This window comes from Anser cygnoides, chromosome 7 (genome assembly GCF_040182565.1).
Source record: "Anser cygnoides isolate HZ-2024a breed goose chromosome 7, Taihu_goose_T2T_genome, whole genome shotgun sequence".
NCBI classification, from domain to species: domain Eukaryota; kingdom Metazoa; phylum Chordata; class Aves; order Anseriformes; family Anatidae; genus Anser; species Anser cygnoides.
The window spans coordinates 33,851,441-33,877,814 of record NC_089879.1 but is presented as its reverse complement, the minus strand read 5'-3'; the positions used below and the strand labels follow the sequence as shown (position 1 = coordinate 33,877,814).

Genomic DNA, 26,374 nt, shown 5'->3' with positions numbered 1-26,374 from the left:
TTCAGAGACATTAGCAGGGTGTGTTGGAGAACAGTTTGAATTGGTTCATTAAAATGTGTGCTCTCCGAGTTTCTTTCCCGGAAAGCTTAACTTTTGCATATTTCCTTGATGAAATTTCTACAGCTGCTTAAGACTTAACTGTGTTGAGATTTCAATGATGGGGATGTTAAAATGAGAGCTACATGTTTTTCCCAGAGCCAGACCGAACTGTCCTTCACCTCCCAGCTGCCCGTGAGGCTTCCTGCTGGTGGCACCGATATCGTTGCCCTCCCGCACAAGCCTGTTTATTTCCACAGCAGCTGGCTGGGCACTGCGTGCCCCGTGCCCGTGCCCCAGCACAGCTGTAGCCCTGCAGCAATCAGGGACAGAGCCAATAAAGCGGGCAGAGGGCACCAAGGCCTGGTTTGGAGGGTGCCTGAGGGTTAGGGGTCTCTGAGTGGCTGTGTGGAGGTACTTTGTGAAAGTATCCATTGGGTTTTTTGTTTGTATGTTTTAAATCTGGTGATATTTATCCATTTATTGTTGTTTTATTTGGAGATAGTAAGCTTTGGGACCTCATTTTCTGTTATTCCTGTGGTGTTTTCCTACATTTTTAGTTTTCACCTCAGTTTTGCTGGCTGAAATCAAATACGAGGAGCGGCTGAGGGAGCTGGGCTTGTTCAGCCTGGAGAAGAGGAGGCTCAGGGGCGACCTTATCGCTCTCTACAGTTACCTTAAAGGAGGCTGTAAAGAGGTGGGGGTTGGTCTGTTCTCCTACGTGCCTGGTGACAGGGCAAGGGGGAATGGGCGAAAGTTGCAACAGGGGAGTTTTAGGTTGGATGTTAGGAAGTACTTATTTACCGAAAGGGTTATTAAGCATTGGAACGGGCTGCCCAGGGAGGTGGTGGAGTCACCATCCCTGGAGGTCTTTAAAAGACGTTTAGATGTAGAGCTTAGGGATATGGTTTAGTGGAGTACTTAGTGTTAGGTCGGAGGTTGGACTCGATGATCTTGAGGTCTCTTCCAACCTAGAAATCTGTGATACTGTGATACTGTGAAATAGGGCATACATGTGTCTGGCTCCTTAGAATTCCATTGAGTTGTATCTTCTCCTTACTTTGTGAAAGTATAAGGAAACCTTATAAAAACTTGGCTGGAACTCAGTTTCTGATGCCTGCTGCTTAGTTGTGTTCAGAAGTTGTGTATGAGAAAGCTTTTTTTGTGGTATTTCTAACTTCTGTTCTTAATTGCTGAAAGGCTAGCGCAAAAAATGTGAAGTAAAATCAGTGGCTTGCGCCCTGCTCCACTTAAAATATCTGTAAAGTTTTGACTAAGCTTTGCCTTCCCTGTTGTCATGGGTTTTGATAGCTTAGCTGGGCCTGCAAGCTCTGTTTTTGCCTTTTTTTTGTAAGATGGTTGCTGCATTTTAATTTAGTTGAGTTGTAGAAGAGGCGCAAAGCCACCGAAGGCTGCTGGGGGCCGCTGGCCCTGAGGTCTCCTGAGCAGGCCCTGGTGGCACCACAACCAGCTGGGGTGGCTGATGGTGGTGTGTTCTCTTGCAGCATGGCTTTGGCTGTCTCTACGCCACCCTGACTGCTGCTTGAGCTCCTTGTGAACGTGAGTGTCTCTGTCCTGGCCCCAGAAGGAGTCCCAGTGAATGCTGACAGAGGTAGGTGCTTCAGTATATGTTCAGTTGCTAAAAATGTCTCCTGAAGGTTGTAAAAGTATTGTGAAAGGCGTTTGGTGCTTGAATGAAGCTTTGCAGTTCTGGTGGGTTGTATTGAGGCCTGTTTTCTTGTCTGTTGTCTGCAGTCGTTTTGAGATGTGGATTCCAGGGATGGGCAATGGCATTACTTTCAGTAAAACAGGAGGGCTCAGTCTGCAGGTGTGGGCCCAGTAGTTGGTGTTATTGAGATGGGGGCTTGTAAATGGCCTGTTTCTCTCAGTTTGTGAGGTGAATGCTAGAGAGAAGCAAAGCTCAGTGTGGTATTATTCCCTTTTTCAAAGCCCAAATTAATTGCGCACTGTGTGCTTCTCAGAAGTGAGGATTTTGTGTGCTCTTCTAGGTACGGGATGTTTTGGTTTGTAGTGGAAAGACCTGACTGTCAGCATTCAGTGCCTGGTGCTTCAGCCTCCCATCTTGTCAGTGTCTTACGTGTGCTTCGTCTTCAGAGGGATATGGGTGAAGGAGGAGCCTTTTGGCTTACTTGGCTTGTGCTATGCGGCAGTGAATGGAAGTGTGACATGCAGGTCGTCTATCTGTCCTTCCTAGCTCAAGGTGTAAGGTCTATCTCATACACCTCCTGATGCACTGGGGGCCTGAGGGGGGGCTCTGGGTGTGATGTAGTATGACTAACTTAAAAATAGTAACCTTGGTGCACTAAGTATTTCTTCTATGCTTTTTTCATTAAACTTCAAAGTATGGAGGTTACATGAAATCCCTATTATTTTTCCTAAAGCAGAAATTATTTGGCTCCTAAAAGTAGTAATTATTTGGTTACGAGCATTGTCTTGTAGCTTTATTTACACAGAACATGGAGGCAAAGCACTTGGGAATGAATCACAGAATTGTAGGGGTTGGAAGGGACCTCAAGAGATCGTTGGGTCCAACCCCTAAAGAATGAGGAAATGAGGGAAAAGAATGAAGAATGAGGGAAAAGTAGTTTGATCATTTATGTTGATGCAATATTGTTCGTGTTAATTTACTTCTGTTTTCAATATGAAAAAGATACTTCTGAGGGACAGCATAGAAGAATAGGGAGCTAGGACGTGGCTGTGTGTCTGCTCAGTGTTCTGTCTAGTCTCAGTGGCGTGCTAAACCTGAGTTGTTGGCATTTGGTGAGCCCACAGTGCTGGTGGGAAGAGGTATTTCATTGCTGAGCTTAGCTTTGTGGCTATAGCTGGCTATCAGAACAGTGCTACTGGTAAGTTTTACATTGAAGAGCAGTGTGTTTTGTTTTATAAACAACTTTCAAACTAGCTCTGAACATGTGCTTTTCTGTTCTGTTGAGCTCAGCTGGGGACAGAAGAGCGGTATTGCTAACAAGCAACAAACACTTCGTACGGTTCTGGCCAACTTGTAGTGTTCACAAAGAATAAATTAGAACCCCTCCCCTAAATCTTAAGTGATATAGCTTTAGTTTTAAATGTTATTTTTCATGGTAACAACTTTCTGGCACTTTAAGGTTTCCTGTCCAACTATTAGGGATTGAATTATGGTTTATTGTCTGATTATAGCAGGTTTTTCCTTCAGAAACATGTTAGACAGTACCAAACTGTTAAAAACAGAGGTGGCATGATTAACCCAAGCAGGTTGCCAGCAGGGAAGGCTTGGGGTAAAACTTTTTCACCCAGGATATCATCAGGCTTGTTGCAGATGACTAACTCTGTGGCAATGGAGAAACCCTTCCTGGTGTGGTCTGGGCCATGGTTATGCTGGGAAAGGTTTGTACCACCAGCACCAGGCTGCAGCTCGTCTGTACTGGGGAACTGAGCACAGCTGGTCACAGAACTTCAAAGCAATCAGCTCTCAAAAAAAATACCACTCTTTCTTGATTTTTTTTCAGTATTTTAATACAGCATTAAAATGCTAGAATACTAGAGGAAAGCTGTATACTATCCAGCAAATAAGGCACATGTCGGAATGCCATTTTATGGACAACCCACAAGAGGTTTTACAGTCTGTTTAGCAACATAGTCACTTGGTAAGCAAGCTTGATTGCTGAAGCAGAACTGGTACCTCCGAGGCCTTCGTCCATAGGTTTTGTTTTTGTTTTAGCTGTACAAGTTTATTAACAGTTACAGAAAATGAAATTATACAAATAACCAACTGAATCTCACAAGGTCAATGGGTACAGCTAAACAAATGTAATAGTAATGAGGTTAATTTTTTTTAAAGCTGAAGAAATTCATAAGATACAGTGTTAGTTTTAGCACTAGTACACAATGCAGTGAGTGCTGTACTAAATAACCTTTTAAAGGAAACAAGAATCCAGTACAGGGTTGGGCAGACCTCCCATTTTAGCGTGGTAAAATATCAAACTAAAAACCCAATCCTTCATAATATAATCAAACTACATGAAATGTAAAGTGTAAAAATGCTTCAAATACGTGCACATGCATATTCTATATTGCTATGAGTTCTAATTAAAATAAACATAAATCCCTACAATCATCTACTTCAATCCATTTCTCTTTCATCCTTTGATTAATATTATTGCTGTAGCCGGTACTGCATAGCTGAGCTCACAGTCTGCAAAGAGTTGTGAAAGTCGAGTTGTCAGACAGCGTCCCAACCAACTCTTTTCCCCTCTTGCCGTGAAAAAGGACAAGAACTACCATTTGAAACTCAACACTTGTGCTTCAGAGTCTCTGAAAGCTGAGTCTCTGCGGTGCTTTCAGCATCTTCTGTCTCTCACAAGGTCATAAAGTGACAGTATACTTTTTCTCTCACTTGCTATATGTCTAGTGATAGCTTTTTCTAGCGATTCTTCCCCAAATACACATAAATAAAATGTATAAGCATTTTCATATAAGTCTAAGCACTTGAATAATATATTGGTTACTTAATACTGATATTTTCATCCAAGGATAACAAAAACAATATGGCTTAAAGAATTGCAAGGTTTTTTTGTCAGAATTATGTACCAACTTTCATATAATATTTTATGTAGACAATATTTCCTTCTTAATGTAGTTCTGTTGCATACTTTATACAGACAAAAGCATTGTAAAAAAAAAAAGTAAATTACTTCCATAAATATTTTCTTGAGGATACATCCTTAGTTCTGCAAAATACTTAAGAAAACTCTTACCTCTGTTAGTATCCTAGTTGAGAGGAAGGCCCTTCTGAAAGCTTCCAAGTTGTAAAAACTTTTCCCCAAAGAACAAACAATACTTTTTTTAAAAAGGCCCTCAAATATATACAAAAAAGTTACTGCAAAGAGTTTCCAGATAAGATAACAATTCAGTATTACAAGAAATATTTGTAACCATTCAAAAATTTTAACATCTAAAAAGGTTTCCAAAATACACACATAGTATTAAAAAAAAAATTGAAAGAAACTCTATGTCAAGTATAACTCAAGATAAATACACATCTGCAAGTAAAACTGTAAAATACTTCATACAGGGGTAAACATTTATATCAATCATCTATAGCTAGTAACTGCACACGATTGTCCCTTTGAAATTCATCCTAGAAACACAAACCATCATCCCTATGTCTAAGATCTCAATCAGCCCTCTGAGCACTTCAGCAATATAGCAACATTAATGGACAGCAGTGGTTTTGCAGGTAGGAAAGATATGTTGAAGCCCAACCAGGAGTGGAGTGATATCTTAGAGAATGATTTGGTATGGGGGTAGTTCCACCACATTTTAAATGCTGGCAAAGGCAAGTGGAAAATGTATGTCAGTTCACTTAAATCATCAACATGTGTTTTTAAAATCATTGCATACTATTCAGCGGATAACTCTTAGGATCCACGCTAGAAAAGAAAATGCCATGTGACTGCAGGACATAGAGGACTAATCTATGAATACTAACATTTCCAAAAGCTCTTAGCTTCTTAATGGGTTAAGTAGTTCTTTTTGGAATAATGGCTAGAGCTTCACAAGTATGCAACCCATGTTTAATCTAAATTTCATATTATACAAAAGGTAAAATATAAAGATTACTTCTTGATAAAAGGCTTCTCTCAGACATACATAACTTCACATTTTTAGTTTACAAACTGAGTCCCATATAATGGGGAACTTTAAAATACACTTATTTTCAGAAATAATATATACTCTTGTGTATTTATTTGAAATTAAAAGGCAACTTTGAGACAAAAGGCCTCAAACTTTGCTTGTGTGGCATTGTTTTATGTCTGTGGTAGCAGCAGTAGAAACTGGCTAGAATGGGGCAATCCTTTTAAGCTACAGGGATTTTTCTTCGTTGCTACTAAATGAAGTATTCATAATAACTTCATTGGAGCTGCATTAAGTTAAAACAGCTAAAAGCCTATACATGCTGGTTTTGAATCACTGATACTTTTCTCCAAAACAGTGCCAATGCCAAAGACAAATGCCATGTGAAATGTTCTGACCACGTGAAGAAACAAATTTAGACTTTATTCAAGAAATAAATGTAAGTTTAAAAAATGTCCAAAAAGGGTGGTGGTGGTGGTGGGAACACAAGATAAAACTGGTGCCTGCTCGTTAGATATGTAGGTGGGCAGACAACAGCAAGCATCTGATGAGGTTAAAAATGAAGTTTGACAAATAAGTGCACAGAGACAAACTTCTCTCAGGTATACTCCCAAGAATACTCAATTTAGGGAGACTTGTGTGGATTTCAAGTTCTTTACTGGTCTGTGCTTCATTTCTGATAACTGTTTAATAATCCCTTTGAAGAACACTAGCTGAAGATCTAAATGCAGAGCTAGTTAAAGAGAACATAAGCATTTGTAAAAATCCAAGTGGTAAATCAACTCATTGTCTTTCCAGTCAAAATATTAATTTTTAGGTTTTCTTTCTGGCAGCTTGGAAGGGTTAGGTCTATGTGTGGATTACCTTAAAAAAAAAAGTCAGATAATAGAAATTTACATCTTGTAGTCAATCTTTTTTCTATTATTTTGGTACAAAATCCAAAATCAGAAATTTCCCTTCTGTGACGATGGCCATAAGCTGTTGTATGTTACTTACACCCATGCATCTGTCCAGCAAGACACAAAGCATCCAGAAGAGCATGGAGCAGATGCCTGGGGCTGGGTGCTGCAAACCTTATGCAGGGATGAACGGAGGCACCTTGTGTGTGCTTCCCTGGCCACCAGCTCCTTAAGGAGATGAGGTTTTCAGCCGTGAACAGAATGGGGCTGCCTCACATGGCTGAGGGGAGCCCGAGTTGAGCCCTGCTGCTGTGGGGCTGGGGGTGTTGCTGCTGGTGTCTGGGTGGCCCGATGCTCTCCTGCCTCATCGCATGCCTCGCACCACTGGCAGGGGCAGTGAGGCCAGTGGGCTGCTTCCAGCCCCAGGAGGGTTTGTACAGAGAGTTAGGCAGGACAAACCATGGCAGTGTCGCTTCTAGATTTTCCCTGCATTTTGTTCTTTATCTGCTCTTCCCCAACATGAGTGCAGGGGAAGTAAAGCTGTTTTCTTCCTTGTTATTTTAGATTTACTTGATATTACTTCAACGCTTTGTCTCCTGCCTAGAATATCATGATATAAATATTGAACTTTTAACTACGCTTTGAATAATTACTATTCTACAGCAATAGGTATTAATAGGTATTAATTATATTGAAGTTGATCATGTGTATTTTTAGGAACCTTATTTTAAAATAAAACCTAAAAGTCCATAAGCTAAAAGCACCACCATGCAGTGTTGAATCTGGATAAACAATTTATAGGAGGGCTCTGTCATGAAAATTGTGACGATTGCATATAATCATATTTTGTAGTTACCCTTTGTTCAGAATCTGGTGATATGCTGTATATCAATGTAGCTGTGCTGAGGGATGTGCTGTTTTACCAATTTAGTGGTTACCATAAGACAGGAAGAACTTAAAAGCAAAATGCTTGGTAGCAACATCTGAGTTTCAGGTCGGACAATAATTTTCTCTTATTTTGATGCGATGGAGTTTCTCTACTTGTCCTTTAGCTGGATGTGAAGCATCAAGGAGTATTTTGTTCATGTACTATTAAGTGCTCAAAAGGAAAAAACAGATCTGGTTTCATATGTTGTTCTTTCAACACCAGGCATGCTTGAAACAAAATATCAAGAGCAATGCTAGAGGTCAAACTTTGAAAATACACCCCTAAATTCACCTGTGTATTTTCTTCATTTTTTTATGGACAAGTTAGTATCATTGCTCAGAGATTTTCTCAAAAGTAATTTTGAGTCTGTGCAAAACGCATTTTTTTGAAAATGCTAAAACTGCATATCTTGACTGATGCAAATGAAATCTGTTATTAGTGTTAACTTTCAATAAGCTATTTCTTCAGCTATTTTAGTTGATAGAATTGTCACTGGGCAAAATTAGTTTGAGTGATAAATTTTAGTTAATATTTCAGCATTATATCACATTTCTCATGCAGTGATGTCAAAGCTCTAGTAGATATTAAGTGAGCCTCACAGCACTGCTGTGAGGTAGGTATACTAATGTATTATTATCCCCATTTTTGCAGCTGGGGAAACTGAGGTCCAGAAGGATCTTGTGACTTGCCCCAAATCAGTGAGCTACTGGAAGAATCATGGTCAGAAGCAACAAATCCCGATGTTTTTCCGTTGACCAGTAGGCTGACGTGGGCTTACACATAAATAAAGAAGTTTGCAAGATATATAGATAACCCTACCACCAGAATCAGCGGAAACAATTTTGCCCTGTTTGTAGCAAAGCAGGGAAATAGTGAAAATTTCACCTCAGGGCAAATTTGTGAAGAGCTTCACATTTCCTATAAGAATGCTCAATAAGTATTCAATTTGCTTTACAAGAGCTTGACTGTACATACTTAGTTACATCTTGGTATTGCTTGGCATAAAAACCCCTCTGTATTAGCATTATGGAGTTAATCCTCAAAACAGATTTAATTCACATCAAGTTATTTAGGACTTAAAATATTGCTGCTAGGTATCATTCACACCAATCAGTCTCTCTAAAGGAAATTTAACAAATTGTTGATTAACAAAAAAAACACAAACCATTATCCCTGTAATTTTTCTTAGTAAGCTATGCAACTGAATTGCTTGTTGTGTCCTTGTGTCAATGTACTTACATAGACATACAAACAGGATACTGTCTCGAGGTACTTTCATTTCATGGTATTTTCCAATCCCTGATGAGATACTTCTTTGCAACTGGATGCCCCTGCCCAAAGTTCTACCTGAAATGGGACAACCAAACGTAACTCCTACATTTCTCCTAAGGTACATAGGTGTATCAGGAAGACGGAAGTGGGAAGGTTATATAGAGTGCTCTTCGTGCCTCGTAACACCCTTATGGCTAAAAAGTTTTTATATTATAACAATTTGTACAGTAGAAAACAGGACATAAAAATACTTCCAGAAAGTGGCTTTAAAACTACTATAAATAGTAAGTTTGGCTTATCATTTAATTAAGGGTTTGGGGGACAATTGTAAGCATTCTTATCCCCCATTATTCACAGTAAATTTAGTGTGCTTTCAGCCCAATGAATAGCCTATATGCATACAGGGACCATTGTAGCAGAATTATATGACAAGAGAAGGATCTGTTAGTCACACAAGCAAGCCAATTTCATCTCCTCCAAAAACCTCTTGGAATCCTTCCTGATGCTCTGGGTCCTGTTATGGCATTCCCTTTCTACACAAACCACACCCTCAAACAATTATTCACTTTTTTTGGCCACATCCTGCAAAAAAAAATTTTGCGTAAGCCCTGCCCAAATGACACTAACAAATAGAAAAGTCCAAGAAAGCAGTAGCACAAAACTCTCAGACTTTCTAAAACTCGGAAAACAATGATTTCCCTTCTTTTATGTTGTGGCTTGTTTAATCTTCCTTTGTCTTGTCATATAATGGGAATAATGTTCATGTTGTGGGTGAGTGCTTGCAATTAGTGGCCCCATAGTTATTTAACCTCTGCAAAACCCATTTATCACATATTCCTTGTCAATGTTACATCTTGCCTAATGAATAGTACTTCATTTCACCTGGCCATGATACAGGGTCTGTGTAAACAATCAGCAGAACCCGCAGCTGTGGTTCTGCTGTGAACACTATCAGTAATGCTTATGTGTGTACATATATATATGTAAGTTTACATATATATGTATGTATACGAATTCACCATAGTCCTGTAAATACCTGTTGCATGTGTGTGCATACACAGGAGAAATGTTACATTCTGTTAATGGTAAGGCATACTATTAGGTTATAGATAGGCAATATTGGCAATTATTTTAGCTTTTATCTTGATTTGTTGTGTTGCTGTTGATCGCGTGCTGCCAGAGGATCTTTCAGGATGATGGGGACGGGAAGAGGCCACGTGGAAGGTTTATTGCACACGGCGGCAGTAGTAGCCCAAAACTTTGCACTTCTCACACAGGTGCTGGGGATGTTCTTTGCTCTGGTCTGAAACATCCAGGCCATCCGGCTTTTCCAGGGGTCTCTGCAACGAAGAAAGTAAATAAGATTTGGTCCAAGGTTTTGTCACTGGCTGTTAGTCTTTGCTACATATTTTAAACCTGATTTTATGCTTGACAGAGCTTTCTCGTACCGATTACAAAGGTTCTGCATTTCTTTCCTGAACAGACCAAATGTTTTCAGTTCTTTGCTGTGCACAGGCACAGAGTGCCCTCACAACCTCGAATGATGTTCTTCATAACAGTGGTGCTTATTTGGCTGTAGGTGTTACTGACAGCCTGAGCTGGGGAGTAGACTTGTTTGGTCACGTAACTATTTATTCCCTTGGCTCCAGTAACTGAGACGTCCCAAAGGCATTAGCACCTCACGCATGGGAATCCCATTGCCCAGCAGTGCCAGGAGGGGGTAACAATGGTAGGACCGACTGCTGCTGCAGGAAAACTGTCTTACCGATGCGCAGATACTACACAGGGAAGTAAGGCCTTCCCAATATTCAGCCCCATATTTCTGAGGCTGAATTTTTCGAGGTAGAGCAGCTGCAAAGCTATTAATGAAAAAACAAACAAAACACAACACAACCTCTGCAATGAACCTGACTAATGACTTGACTGTATTTAAATAACACTTGTGGAGTCACAGAGCTGGCTAAACAACGGAACAAAACTGCTTTGATTCTAGTAATCTTTGCTCTTTAATTTTCCACTGTATGTAAGAAGTTTCACAATCACTATGAAAATGTTAAATATTGCAATAGGGCTGCTTGTTTGCAAAGTCTAATAGGTGAAGTGGTGATAGAGGTGTGAGGTAGAACATCATAAGGTGCGCAGATTTTTGAAAAACAAACGAAATGCCTTAACGTGATTTCTGTTTCCTTGAAATGCACCTGAAAAACAATTTCATTGCTCTGTGCATTTCTGTGAGGAACATAGTGGTTGTTCTGTGGGACTGTGGTAGAGCCAGCACATGGGGTGAAATCTGAAAAGAAGCCCTAAGCTTCTCGCAGTTCGCACAAGGGTAGCAGACCATTGCTTACCTTTCCTTAGTGTGGTTCTTGCAGCAAAGGATGGATAAATATAAATGGCCACAATTCTGTAATTTATCTTTTTGTACCTTCACTAAATAATATAAATTTGCCTTTAGCGGTAAAACCTTAAAGTACACCTGGTCCTTTAAGTTCCCGTGGTATTATAAGTTCTTCATTCCAAAGCCACCCACCTGAGACCCCCATGGATAGGGAGAACAGAACCTTCTGAAACTCTTTTGCTACATAACACTGCAAGAACTGTTCACAATGCAGAAAATGGAAGAGTTTCCCAACTTCCAGTGGTTAAAATGAGGCAAAATATGTGTTTCCTATTATCCTAAACAAGGGATGTCTGCAACTTCTTGCTGTGATCAGTTGTATTGAATTATAAGCGCAACACTTCTGTTAGAGTTAGTAGAAAGATTATATGGGAGCAATTCAGTGGGGATTGACACTGATTTGTTACTGACTCAAGATTCCTCCCCACAATATGTTGGCTGAGGTTGTCTCTTTTTGTCAGTTTCAACTCATTTACAATTTCATTGCAAGTTGCATTTCCTATATCAGGTACGGGGTGCTTGGACCTGTATTGGTGGGGGATGACAAGGGAGGATGGACCCCTTATATCCTCTAAAACTCTCAACCCCCCTGCATCCTTAATGAGTTTTGAATGACTTATTGGAAGTCAGTACGTATGGATTTGAGATCACAACTGATAATACTGAGTTTAGGCTTGCAACCCAACCACTATTGCACGCTGGGCTTCTGCAACAACAGAGGCAAGTTGAATAAGCTTATTTGGTCAGAAAAACTTCTGCCCTTCTGCTTCTACTGCTTATTCTGCCAACATCTACCCACAAATTTTGTTCAGGAATCTGCGTTACATAAATCTGGTCATAGATGATGCCCAGGTTGAGGAGCCCAAAGAGTTAAAATTCCCCATTGAGGAGAATAATTTAGAGCTTTGAAATGCTACACTTAAAACAGGCTATTTGACTCAGCTCTGATTGCTTCTACATGCTAGCCATGCTCTGATTAAAGAGAGAAAATACAGCAGTTATCATGTTTATTGATATAAGCCAGATTTTTTTAATACACATGGCCTTGGGAATCATTTTTCCTGGAAATAGTGCAAAGGACATTGGGAATGCCTTGAAGCGCCAAGAGTTTTTGGACTGTTTTCAGAAACAATAGCTCTCCGTGGTTTGCTTTCCCCCTGCGTTGATTGAGCTCAGCTTTTTGGCCCGTGAAGCATTCCGATTTCAGAAATGTTATTGTTACCAGTGTGTTACGACACAGAGGCTGGGAGAGAGGGGTTACGGACGCAGGAAACCAGGTTGCCAAGGGCCAGCTGGAAGGAGCGGAGCAGAGCTGAGCTGGGGCTGGGCTTCTGGTGGGCTCTGGAGCTTCAAAACTTCAGCACTGCTGGTGGACTCGCCTAGTTTGTGCTCTAAAAACCACGTCAACCCAACTTTTACATGAAATGAAGTCCTAGCTTATCTCTGTGTGCTTTATGGGTTTCCTGTAATGGAAAAAAAAAAAAAAACGACCCTGCAGACACTCTGAGAAGCAACTGTTCTCTTTCTACTGCTGTTTCTTACCCCTGATGGTGTAACCTTGTGGAGGTGTTTTAGGCGGTACCCTTACACCCTTTCTACGTTCCTCAATGCTGTGCTAAAAGGGCAGGACATGAAACAGCCAAAGAGCTGCACATCTGCTGAAGGAGGGCTTTGTGGGCACAGGTAGTTGAGGCTCACCTGGGACAACTCTCACCAGCTTTGCTGTGGTGGAAGCAGAGGGGAAGGAGAAGATGCTGACCACAAGAAGGGTCTGGCAGGCTTGGGCTGTTCCTTACCACCTATTGATTTGGGGAACTGTCTGAATGATGCGGAAGGTCTGCATGGCTGCAGAGTCTGGGAGGCTCCTGACCCTCCTGGTGCTCCTGGTTCGCTGCTGCTTCTGAGAGGGAGGGGTACAGGCTGTTGGGCTGAAGAACCAACACCTTTCCTTAGAAAGAGGTGAAATTCTTACAGAACAGTAGAAAATCCTGCTTTGCTTATCTGGGAAGGGCATTCTATTTTTCCATTGAAAGGGAGAGTTTAAATATTTTTTTTTTTAATGCAAGCCTGCAGCATTTGGCAGTCTATTTCCCATAAAAACTACGGGGGTGGGCATTTTCCAATTTCCTAGGTTTGTGCATCTTTAACTTTCTTCTGGTAGTTGCTAGGTGGAAATAACCTTGTGCAGCTCCACCAGGAAAGCATTTGGTGGTAGTGACTAATGCTGTTGCCTGAGGGGAATAATGCTGAACTAAATTTAAATTTATATAGCAATTCCTGTCCTGCAAATTAAATTTTGATTGTGCACTACTGCTCTCACAGCCTACATGTACTGATTGAACCCCACATTCCATAAATCAGCTTTTTGTAAAAAAAGAACAAAACACAAACATAGCCAAAACACCTCATGCTTAATAAAGTATTAGGTATAAGAAGAAACATCAATAGGACGCCCTTAAAGGAAATTATTCTCAGTGGAATTAAATGGGTGCTTATATTTCTGTTTAGAAGGTTGATTTGTTTTTTTTGTTGCTTTAGATTGGAAACATTTGATTTCACCATTGATAGATAAGGGGTCATATCAAAACTCAAATGCAAGAAAATGCTTTTTCCTTCATTGAGGGAGAAGCAGCAGTCTGGGTGACCTGTTTCCCCACTGCTGGAGCACCTAAGGATGGGAATGCAGTGGTTCCCCCCCCCAGCCACTAAGGAGGGATTAAGTCCAAAGAGCGGAAAGATACTTGTAGGCCTGAAACTGCTGAACACTGTATTGGGCTTCTGAGTGATCAGAGCCATCCCTCCCTATGCTGAGGGAAGAGAAACACCTGGGAAGGGGAATTATAAGGCAACCGCTGCATTGCCTGTGGAAGTAATAGCTTGAATATTATGAAGAATGTATTTACATACCAAATTATTTTCAGTCGAGCAATACATTTCTGACAGCTGGAAGCAAGCAGTGTCCAAGAGGACAAGTCAATCCCCAGATGGCTGGTTCCACACCAGTGCAACAGCTGTCATCACAAACAGCACTGGAGTCGGCCACAAAGACAAGAGACGGAGCCTTGATAAGAGGCCAGCCAGGAAGCAACCACAGGCACAGATGCTGCTGCTAGAGCAGGCAGGGGAAGAAAACGAAAATTCAAAGCTTGGCATCTGGGCTGTTACAATGCCAAGAACGCCGGTGCGTGGCTAAAAGGATTGTCTCCATGTTGGGGCAATGTAAGGAGGAGCACAAACAAACAACTACAGAATACCAAGACCTTGGAAGAATGAGAGGTAGGATTAAGTCCTGTCTGAGACTTAATAGCCATCCAGTAACTTGGTCAGGGCAGTTCTTTGCTTTCCTGTTCCTCAGTAAGACCTGAGCTCCACAGGCCTCTAATTTTTGCCCCATGTCTTGTGAATTCCTTTAGGTACTTCTGCCAGGGGATTTACTGCTTGAGGGATGCGGTGGAAATGCAAAAGGAGGAGCACAGTGGCACAACTTAATCATGAAAACAAAAATGCATGTAGAGCTTCCTTGCAGCAAGGAGCAGTTTTGCAGCTCAGGTGTGAGAGCCACCTGATTTTTCTGCTCTGAATTAGTTGGGAGAATGGCAGAAGATCTGCTTGTCAGGCTCTTGCATTACCACTTGTAGCCATGCTCTGCCATCTCTCTTAAATGCAGAGATTTAGAGCTGTATTTATAGAGCACTCTGAAGTATATACACAGCTGTAAAATTGCTGAGAAGACTTTTCCTGCCCCAGAGAGATTAAAAGCTCATTCTCACAGATAGGGTATGTGGAATAAGAGCACAGGGCTGAATAGAGACTTTCCTTGTGGGGAATTGGCACAGGCTCTTTTCACTCCAGGAAACGAGCCTCCAGGAACAAAGAGCAGGTGGCAGGGAAGTGTGGCTGCTCTCATCTCCAGGGACCAACTAACGAAAGGTATGCATAGGAAATCAAGATTTTAGTATAGCTGTAGAAGCCATTCACAGGTCCAACACGTGTGCTTGAATGGCTACCCCAGAGCTATCCAGTGGAGATGATTATCTTCAATACTGTGATATTATTGCTTGAGCCAGTTAAATGAAGTACTCAAGCTCAAACCATCCCTGGTGAATACCATGTGGAGAAGCCCTGCAGTACTGAGAAGTCCATAGATTGAGAGAAGTAATAGGGTAAGATGAAATAGAGGGACGGAGAGGAGGACTAGAGAAAAGGGTATGCCTAGGAATTGAGAGTAAACTCCTAATTTATCAAGCCATAATATCAAGGGAATAGCCATAATATCAAGGGGAATATCTAGCCATTTTGAACAGAAGAATTTCAAAGCTTTCTCCTAAATGGGACAAAAGCATCTTAATCTCCAATATTCAGGGTTGACGTAACCAAGCATGGTGGTCCGTGTTGTTAAGTTTCAGCTATTGAACAGACTCTACAGATGTTGATCAATTGGTTGAGAGATGGGGAACATAGAGATACTTGGTAATGCTAAAGGATGGGGAAGTATCCTTGGAGATGGCTGCTGTCTTGTCCTAGATCCTTACCTTCCTGTAAGCACCTCTGCCACCTGGGGTGACGCGTGAAATGGAGGGTGTTGATCTAGCCTGGTATGAGTTCTTGTGTGTAGATGGGTGACTGAATGTTTTGCCAACTTTTTCATGCTGTGTATGCTTATAGGAATGGAGACTTCATAACATGCCCTCACTGGGGAAATGCAGTAACTGACTGTTCTTAGACATGGTCTGAGCTCTTTGCAGTTAAGTAATTTTTATACTTGTGCAGGTTCTTGCAACTTGGCATAAGGCTATAGTTAAAGCTGAGGAAGCAACAATGATCAGCATCTGCTGATAAAAATGGTCCTTTTCTAACAATGTTCAAAGTATCATTGTGACCTAGCAGATTAAAAAAAAAAAGTTTTTACTGAATGGTAGGTTAATGAGTAAGAAAGATGGTGAGTTGTAACATATTTCAGAGGGGTTATATTGACCAGATTGCTTTGGAGAATAAATCATTTCTTTTGCTAGAAGTAAATACTGTCTGAACTAATCAAACATCTGTCTAGCCAGTTCATCTGGATTTCGTTAATTGTTTTTTATTTATGAATTACTTGAATTATTATCATGTCATACAATATGGCAACTTTGCAGTAAAAGAACAGACTACAAAGTAGCAATACCCATTTTTCTTGAATGGAGTTTATCCATATAGGCACTGAGTGTAAAAATGACTTCTGGGGAGAGAAAGCCTCTTTCCTTAGATGATTGAAGTTGGGGAAAAAAAGGTCCAATGGAAGCTTCAGATGAGTGAAAGTCCTCTGTCCGATCCCATATAATGAAGTCAGTAGGAGCAAAAAATTAGCTAAGAACATTGACTAATGCCCTGGGGGGGTTGAGGAGTGGTTGGGAAGTGATTATTTAGAAATGCATAGGAACTCTATTCATGAATCAGGACTCACCTTTGGTAGATGCCAGCAGAGTAATGAAAATAAAGAATAAGCAAGAAATATATATATAGAAATTGCTAAGGGAACGTAGTAGTTCTAATAGTTTATTATAATACAACCAAATATGTGCACCATATGCATGTGTGCTTTAACTTTCCAACTAGAAACACTGGACTTTGTAATTAAAAAAAATAGTGTTCACTGTGCTTTTATAAAATGCATGGCATTAGCATAAGAGTACTGGTGACTGGGTACAGAATATTTTCCAAAATGCTGTAGAATAACACCACAGGGACAAATATTGATAAATGTTTAGAGAGTCTGGTGTGGGACTGGATGCTTGGACAAAAAACATGCATGGGTTAGCAAACATTAGGCTCAGTCAAGAAGCAGTGCTGACCTCATGCAGCCTAAGTAAGCTCTCCTTTGCTGCTGGCTCTGTGCGTGAACTGGTGTTTTCTTTACTGTCTGGCTATTGCTGGTATGTTTAATCAGAAGAAGTACAGAGCACTGGAGGAATGAGAAAGAATAGAAGGAATGATGCTAGTAAAACTGAAATGCAGAAGCAGACACAGGTAAGGCGGAGACAACAGGATGCAAAATCTTTCAGTTTGAGGTTGTAAGTTTAAATCTGGGGAAAAAGCTCTAGTGACTGGCTGCAAATTGTTTACATCTGGAAGCCAAGCTGAAATGCACTGTGCCCAGCCTTGATGTCACGTAGCAGCAACACCTACTGATGGGACATGAACACATGGATAGATAAGAGGAGTAAAGCCCTTTCACAACTCAAATCAAGATCTTAGGGAATGATGTGGAAACAGTGATGGGGGTCAACTGTGTAAATCTGTGGTGCAGATGCTGTGATTGTTCCCCACTGTGCATGTGGCTCCGGAAGCACTATGGGCTACAGCCCTTCTACATTCTTTGACTTCAGTGCTATGAAGATCATAGACTCCTCTAGCCCCGCTGTGAGGGGCACCATTACCATAGGACCGTTTGCAAGCCTTCTTTACTACAAAACATTCATACTCCCCACTATATAAGAGTTCTTGGATAGCATGGATGGGATACTTCTCAAGCGATTTCTTGTGACCCTTTGAACGCTAACAAAAATGATGGAAAGAATCTAGAAGAACAAGGTAAATATTTATAAACTTGTGTTATAAATCAGTGGTCTTGTAATTTCCCTGACCCTCGAGACTGTACTTCCATGCATGTGATAAATGACTGCATTGCTCAGCCCAGATTTCGGTGCAGTTGTCTAAGCAAGCTGTCTAAACAGAGGCAAGGAACCAGAGACTTTAGAAGCTTTGAACTTGTCTCATAAGTTAGTTAAAGAAAAATGCTTAACTTTCCTCCCATGTACATGCTACCACAAAGAAATTTTTCCTTGCTTTTTTTCTCACTTGCAGTATAGTTTCCAGTCACAATTTTGTCAGGAAAATTACTGCACTTTGTAAAGGTGACCTCTTGTTTTCAGGTTTGGACTCAGAGTGGCATTAGCACAGAGACAGCAGAATGGATCACATCACTTGAACTGGCCAGCAGAAACAATGATATTCACTGACTTGGCCATAAGTTCATTGTAATTTTTTTTAAAAAAAGTCCTATGCTATTTAAAGAAAAAAAGACAAACATCACATAGTGAAGCATGTCAAGTGTAAAGCAAGTCTTCTGCCAGACTTCAAAAACTACCATTTATATTGCTTCATTGTACTAGCAATTATAAATCAATATTTTGGCTGTATATTGGAATGCGATGTTGCCATAGAAATGAGCCAAATTTTGCCGCTGGAGTTAAATGAGTATACACATGTGTATAAAAGGGAAGAAATACACTTGATTAGATAATCTTAGGTGGGATAATGCTTAATAAGCTTATTTCTATCTCTCTCTTTCCTGCTTGTTGCAATGAATGTCAAGATTGCTTTTTTCATCATAATAAAGTAACAATATTCTTCAGGATTATTTTTTTCCTAACTCCCTTCCTCCCCCCAGAATCGCATGAAATGGTATGAAGTGTTCCTTATGAGCCCATGGAAAGATTCTATAGGAATTTTACAAGCACTTAGGTAGTTAATGAGACACCTAAGGTTCCCAATGGAATTTCCTTTTCACCTATTGCAAGTACATCCAAATGATCCATCCATGGTTTGTGCACCCGCTGTGAGTGGGCAGCAGGTAACTTGACCCATGCAGTGCTCTATTTATTGCTGAAATTCAGCTAGGATGAATTGCACCTGAGGCAAATCACACCTGCCAAACTCTTAAAATAATTCTCACCTATTCCATCTCCAACAATTTACTGTAATATTGCAAAATCACACTCAATTTTTTCCATTATGTTTCTTGCATTTGCTCAGTATCAGCCATCTTGAAGGAAAATACTGTGTGGCTTAAGACAGCTGTACTCCCAGATGTCTCCGTTCTGCCTGCACTGGAATTGACAGCATTAAATCCTAGGTGTTGCTCCAATATCAGCTGCGGTTAAATCATTCTCTAGAGGAGAGCCTGCAATGGTCTCTTTTTGGTTATGCAAAGTAACAGCTCTATAGCGTATATTGTCCAAAAATATTTTTGTGGGGTTGTCAAAAGTGACCTTGTGCATGAAAATCCAGCTTGGACAAAATCAGCCTGTAGCCTGCTTAGTCAGGGAAACGAGGGACATGAGCTCATGTGGTTGGTCTGTCCCGTTAACCACCATTGAACTGGCTGGCTGCTTGCAACCAGTTCTGAGAGGGTACAGACAAGAAGTGCAATTCAGTCATCCCATCATTATTTGGAAATTCAGGAGCAGGAAATGCAGGATGTTACCTCAAGGGACAGATGCAACTGCAATCTATGAGGGTCAGGAAGGAAGGCTCTGGCGGGCAGCACAGCAGGTACAAATTTCCTACCAGAGCAGCTACTCTGGCTTGACCCTTTCAGTTAAATAAAAGGCTTTCTCTTGAACTTCTTATCTTGGGGATCGCTTAGTATTATGGAAACCAAGAAACCTCTGTTTACCCAGGCTGTCTTTCTTTACTGTTGTTAACTAAGGTATTTCATAGGCAAGTGTCATCTCAGTGTTTTTCTGTTTTATTGCTAATCTTTATGAACAGACAGCTCGTAGACCAAATCCATTCTTATTTCAACAGGTGATCTAAAGAAGTATACGTGGGAAATAAGTTCACTGACACTAATGGAATACAATATTAAGTTGGTGAAAATATGAAGAGAGTCAGAAGCATCAGGAGGCCCATTTCTATGGCTGAATTTGTCTTATTCTATTGTCTAATGGCTCCATCTCAGATTATAAGGCCCCATAGTCAGTTTTCATGAGAAGATAGATAAAGATTTTGTTGTGGACGTATTTTTACTGAAAGGGTATTGAAATTTTGCAATTCTGGCAGTAGTTCACATTTCCAGGATGCTGAGAACAGCAGCTCATTTGGGAAACATTTTTTTGTCATGTGTAGTCCATGCCAAGTCATGTTAAGGTCATAGCCATGCTTTGCAAATTTAAGCATGTTCCAAGTCCCAAACCTGTATGCCATCAGGTAGGCATTTCTCCTACCTGTTTGTGAGGATAAACATTAATGTGGCACTTGATACATTCTTGTCCCATGTTAGCCCAGGAGTTTCCACTCATCCATTTTCTCTTGCATTTGGGGCACTTATATTCACCGAAGCAGCGTTTTTTGCCCTGGTATGGAGTCAAGCCTTCTCCTTTGGGGCGAGCCTGAAAAACAAAAGGAAGTAGCAATGAGTGATCAGAAAGTGTTGGAGGGGGAGTAGTAAAACAATGTTTTTATTTAGGAAACTGGGCAAAAGATACCAGAGCCAAGCATGAAGTCTGTATCTTCATGAATAGTTCATACGCTGAAGCTTGAGTTTAAGTTCTGAGAGTTACTTCTGAGAAGTATTCACAAGTTCAAGAACACTTGTGATGCTTCTGACACTGAGCTCAGTATTTAGAAATGTCTGTGCACTTTTTGTGATATTTGTTAATATCCATTTCAATACAACCAAATCGTATCTATTGAGTAAGTATTGCTATCGCTGTATATAACATCAGAAGTAGCTCACTAGCGAAAGATGCTCTTAAGTAGGTCGTTTTCTGTTCCCCAAGAGAAGCTCTAAGAAAACATTTTACAGTTCTGCGTTGCACAGCTTCTAAATGATGAAATACTGGCAATCCACTAGTATATGTATATGCATCGTTGTATGTGACAGTCATACTGGGATTGAATATGAAGAGAAGGCATGATTTCGATTAGCAGAAATCACTAATTTCACAAACTTCATTAGGCTTCCTGTTCTCTGTAAATGATGTTTCACTAATTTCCATATTTTGAAGGAAACAGGAAGGGATATTCCCAAATAAAATGGACTGCTGTGATGTGTAAATATTAAATGTTGCCTAAAGAAAGCCTGTTTGCCCAGACAAGATATTACAGTTGACAATGACCTTATGTAAATAGATTTCTTCTAAATAATCACTCAAACTGCGTTGTACTCAGCAACAGTATAATATACGTAATATGCTAATACTTTAAGGTGAAGGCGAGTATTGCATACAGCTGTTCTGAAGACAGCTATAAGGATGAAGCTGTTTTCCTAGAGTCTCCAGCAGGTGTTGAAATACTGCCCATGAGGGCAGTTGCCTAGAGGAAGAGACTTCCCCTGCATTGTGGCTGAGTGGTACAATCACCTATCAAAGGATTTGTTTATATGTCGTGCTTGTGGGGCATTTTTTTAAGGTTCCCAGATCAAGATTATGAAAGCTAAATGACCCATCATGCTGGGAAAGAGTTTGTTTTGTTTCGGGAGCTTGTATGATTTCTCAGTGTGTAGGTCCAAATTGCTTTCTATGTGAAAACATGGGTTGGGAAAGCAGGTGGTTGGCAGAAGACCTGAGCTTGGCAGGCGTGCTGGGACTCCAGCTCCTGTGCCTGATAGTGTTTGCTGCATTTCCTCCGGTGTCACATGTGAGAGTGTGCGGGAACGGAGCATCAAGCACACTCCACTCTGCACCCTTGGCTGGTGGAAGGTGAGCAGGGGGCACCCTGAACCTACTTTGTCCATTTTGCAGTGTCAGTGAACAATATTTCCTGTGTTTTTTGTGCTTATTCTTCAGCATAGTTATTCTTTAAATAAATAAGTAAATAGGACACAGTAGCACAAATAAATACCTATAATAGTTTTTCCTGATTCTGAATCCATTGTGTCACTGTGAATGTTCTGGCTCATAGCGTAGTTGAAGCCAACACTAAGACACACACACAGTTGTATTGTACAAAAAAGTGCTTGGTATAATGAGAAACATTTGGACTTCCATGACTAAATGAGTGCTGGCAGGCACCCAGGGTTTAATCCTCTGATCCATGGTGTCTCTTGATAAAGATGGGAGATTGTAATTGAATGTAGGGCAGGAAAATGTCAATTTATGGAGCCGTCCTTATTTGGGACACTTAATTTGGCTCTGCCTCTGAGGAATTTGTAGCACAACTCAAGTCAGTGTAAGAAGGACCACATGCTCGCTTCATTTACAAGTTCTCATGGAATTGAATAGGAACCCTGTGTACAGAAAGCTCCCTTGATTGTGAGATGCTTCCCCTCCTCCTGAGGCATCACACATTGCTTTATTTGCAGTTTCAACTGGGGCTAAGCTATTAAACCAGTAGAAGAGACTGTTTCCAACTCTTGATTTCAGTGACGATGCTTTACTGAAACTCTTGGTGCAGTAGAGCTGGAAATGCAGCCTCGTTGCCCCTACTAAGCAGCAGTCCTTTCAGAAAAAGTGCAGGTCACTCAGTGCATTATTTCCAAAAGCAATAGCACAGGCTTTAGAGGCAGAGGATGTCTGAGAAGTCTTGCAAATGTTTATAAACGGTATTTAAACATAACACTCCCACTGCAGAATGCTATGCCAACCACAAACAGCATTTAACCATCAGACTCCCACAACAACATTTTATGCTAGCCACGATGCACAGGTGGGGGCAGCTCAGAGGTGGCCCCTCTGAACCAGCTGGTGGCTACAGGTTGCTGCAGCTGAGGTAACTGGCTGCAGAGGCATCGAGGTGGGATGCTCTGCCCTCACAAATGCGCAGGAGGGCACTGAAGGTGCTCATCCCCAGTGTCCTCTGTGTGTATAGCTGGGCACTGGAGGTGGAGGCTTTCTAAATTAGAAGGTTAAAATTTGGCTTCTCTGACTTGCTCAGTAAATCGGAAGCAGAACTAGGAAAAGAAGGCAGGAGATCTGACTCCAGAGGTAATTTCCTGTTATAATTGCTAGACTAAACTTCGGATTTATTTTAACTTTTCAGCTGTTGCAGCTCCCTCCTCATTCAATGACTTTAGTTTCCTGGCAAAGCTACAACGTTCTCTGTAGGTGTTTTGCTATTCTGTTTTATAGATGTTTACGCTTTGCCCTAACAAATTATTTTCTTTTCCATATTTTCAGTTTCTCAAACTGTGCCCGACAGAGAATTTGGATTCTCAAACAAGCTCATTTTCTCTAGCAAAAAACATCATTAGGAAGCAGTGACAGCAGTGAAGGCAACTCTCCAACTCCCTCCACCCTTCAGGTCCAAACAAAACAAACTTGACAGTATTTGGTGGAAGGCACGACCTGAGTGATGCACTAATGGCCTGAGAGGTCCAGACCAGGGTGGTTTTTTTTAGGCTTCACCAGCAGTGTGGCTGAATTGCATAGGCACTTCCAAGAAACAGCCTGCTCCTTCGTGCATGGAGCTGGGGCTGCCCGCAGGGTGCATGAGCACAGGGGCGGTCTGTGACAGGGCAGTGCCCTGTACTTGCCTAGCTGGAGGGCAGAAGCTGTTCTCACCAGAGGTTTTTCTTAACTAAGTGCCAAAGAAGAGTGTGATGCATTCTTTGTCTTTTGGCATTAGCCTACAGCCTCTGATTTTGGCAAAAGGTGGGACTTAGCCTGTTCAAACAGCTAAGGTCCTATTTCCCCTGCGACTCTTCAATGGTGTTTAACAGTAAGCCTTTGTTTATGTCCTACAACTCCTTCACCGAGCGGTATCTTCTCTCACTTCTTCTGTAGATATGAATTTGTTTTGAACTAATCTGGCAAAGTTATGCCTGTGTTCACAATGGCAAAATATTGTTACTGTGTTATCTGTTGTCCTGTTACCTCTAGTCCTAGGTAGTCTTTGGCCTGGTTACTGCCCCTGGCTGTGAAAGCTTGGTGGAACCTCTGCCAGGCTCTTACTGTGCTGGAAACAATATTCAAACTAGGCTACAAACCATAATATGGGCAAGATTTTGACCTTGTCAACTCTTTTTCTTGGGTAGTTGAGTTTTATTCTGCTCTTTAAATAAATTTCTACTGCGATGTGACTGTTACTTTCCTTTGTCTACATGTGTGTGCATCAGACAATTCAAAGATTATTTAATGCAGCCAGCACAGGTAGGCATTTGGGGACGATGAAATCCACACACACAAATCCACACAGATATTTTTCTGGAAGGACTGAAAACTAGGCACTCCTTACAGCATGGCTCAGTGCCCACATGAGGGGACAGCAGGGGCTTTGCAGAAGGGAGAGCCTGCCCTCCCTGAGGTGCCTGGGGTGGGAGCGGTGGTGGCACTGGGCCCCTTCCCTCCTCGTGGAGCCTGGCTGGGGAGCAACCCCAGGAGCTCTGCCAAGGAGCCCTTAGTTTAAGAAAACATACCAAACAACACACAACACCAGGAACAAGGCACATAATGAAGTCAGTCTTGGGCTGGTCTCCTTAGTGCTGAAGCTGAAGGAAACTCTGTCTGGCCTTGAATTCAGGAAGCACCACAGATTCTGCAAAAGTCCTTGCCAGGCTCTCTATCCATGAGCAGCCAGACAAATGAACGGACCTTGCCTTCAGATTCGTCAAATAGGTACATTATTTCAATCTTCCAGACAAAGGCTAGGACAAATGACACCATCTTCACAACTTTACCTAGGGTGTACCTAACAGACAGTGCATGAGGTTTGCCTTAATGAGCTCCAACCTGTATATACAGCCAGTATTTTTTTGCATGGCACAGCAATGAAAATGACATCAATATTCCGTCCTTCACTGACACCCAGCTGCCTCTATTTTTCATCGTCCTCCTTTCTTCAGCCAAAACCACAAATTGGCCATAATAAGATTTTAAAACTGTTTAAGTTGAGCTTTTCTGCTGGTAACTGGCCAGCCAAGCTCTCACACAACCTATCGGATTGTGCATCTCATGCAGGAATCTGCCAAAGCACTTGGCAGTGATGGACATAATAAAGGACTCTTTACTTTCCCCAGACAACTCTCTCAAAGTATCAGTTTGTGCAGTCAGCAAAATCAAAACAAAACAACCCCCACACGTTCTGCTTAAAACTAGAATCATTACAAACAACAACTTGCAGAGTTCCCTCAAAGTGAAATGCAGAGCAACAGTTGATTTAATACTATTCTTTCCTTCATCTTCCCCTGGGTTTGTGTTGTGCAGCTGAAAGATATATAGCACAGGAGGAGGATGAAGTCAGCATGACAGTGGTAGGTGGGTCCCCTTCCTAGAAGAACTCTGTAAGGGTCCGCTTATAAGGATGCTCCATCAGAGCAGAAAAGCAAGAACAGGAAATGACAGCCTGATGCACTGACTGGATCCTAAGGGATTTGTAGGAGGGCCAGGGCTGGTTTTGAAATGTTAGCCCTCTGACAATTGCAAGTCAGTACAACTATGAGGCTGCATTAAAAAAATACGCTTCCAGCACTCTCATTTTGCACTTCTCTGTGTACAGTTTTGAGAAACATGATGTGATGGTAAAGGATACTCCGCAGGCTCAGTTGGAAAAGGAAAAATGAAGTATTATGACTGATTTGATGTATGGGATGTCCTGGCACTCTACTCCTGACTGCTACAGGTTGTAGAGAATTGGGAAAGTCACTTTAGTTCTCCGACCTTTCTCTGCTCTGTGAGCAGAATGATTGCCTGTGGAAGTTTTCAGCAAAAGTAATGCCAAAATGACACGCACAATGAATTTATAGATTGGTCAACTTTTTTTTTCCTTACTGACTTTTGCATTAATTCATACTTGAAAATCAACAGAACATCTGGACAGATGCAGAGGCTGTGTGTTTAGGAAACGAGTTCTAACTCGTTAGAACTTGTTCTCTGGTTTTGCTTGTAGTCCATGTTGCTGGTGTATGATGTTGCTGACGTGTGGCACTGGAGATTTCTGAGGTTTTTAACTGAGTTGTAGCTACATCTTTAATTAATACATGCGATACAGGAAGAGCATCTAGGGGATACAGAAACCAAATTAATGCCTCGTTTCATCCTTCCTGTCCCTCATATAATTTGTGCATTAGTGATATGATGAGAACTTGTTTTGGGTCAGTTAAAGGAAAGGGGGGACTCTTCATTACAGCGTTTCTATTAAAAGCTTCTATTTGATTAACTAAACAATAGGTACTACGGAGTTTCTAGGTATAACACGTACCAGACTGAGGAACTATATCATTAGAAGACATGGCTAAAAATAAAGAAAACTTGCTAATCTGTTTGTGTGACCTAACAGAGGAGGCTAGTATGTATTTTTTCTGGGATTTTCCTAGCGGGTCTGACCTGTCACAAGGCCTAGGGCTACTTCAGTGGGGCGAGAGCTGTATTGCTCCTGTCATCATGGGAATCATCAGTTATTTTACACCACCATCTTCACAGAAACAGGCTCGTTCTTCTCAGGCTGTCTGTGTGTATCTGTTTGCTGCTCCAGGGGTCACCACATACTGTGCTTTTCCTAGTAGTG

At 41.3% G+C, this 26,374-nt stretch overlaps 1 protein-coding gene and 1 long non-coding RNA gene across 2 annotated transcripts in view; one reads left to right on the top strand and one right to left on the bottom strand.

The window, feature by feature from the left end:
* Window positions 1–24,390, top strand: LOC106032654 (uncharacterized). Its single transcript, XR_001204982.3, has 3 exons — window positions 1–450; window positions 1,542–1,648; window positions 23,050–24,390. It is a non-coding gene; the product is annotated as an uncharacterized lncRNA (long non-coding RNA).
* ZCCHC24 (zinc finger CCHC-type containing 24) overlaps window positions 5,255–26,374 on the bottom strand; it is a 109,011-nt gene continuing 87,891 nt past the window's right edge. The window contains exons 3-4 of the mRNA XM_048074799.2: window positions 20,158–20,322; window positions 5,255–10,112 (exon numbers count right to left, since the gene is read on the bottom strand). Coding sequence (XP_047930756.1) covers window positions 9,999–10,112; window positions 20,158–20,322 — 279 coding nt within the window. The 3' untranslated portion in view covers window positions 5,255–9,998. The remainder of the gene's footprint in view (window positions 10,113–20,157; window positions 20,323–26,374) is intronic.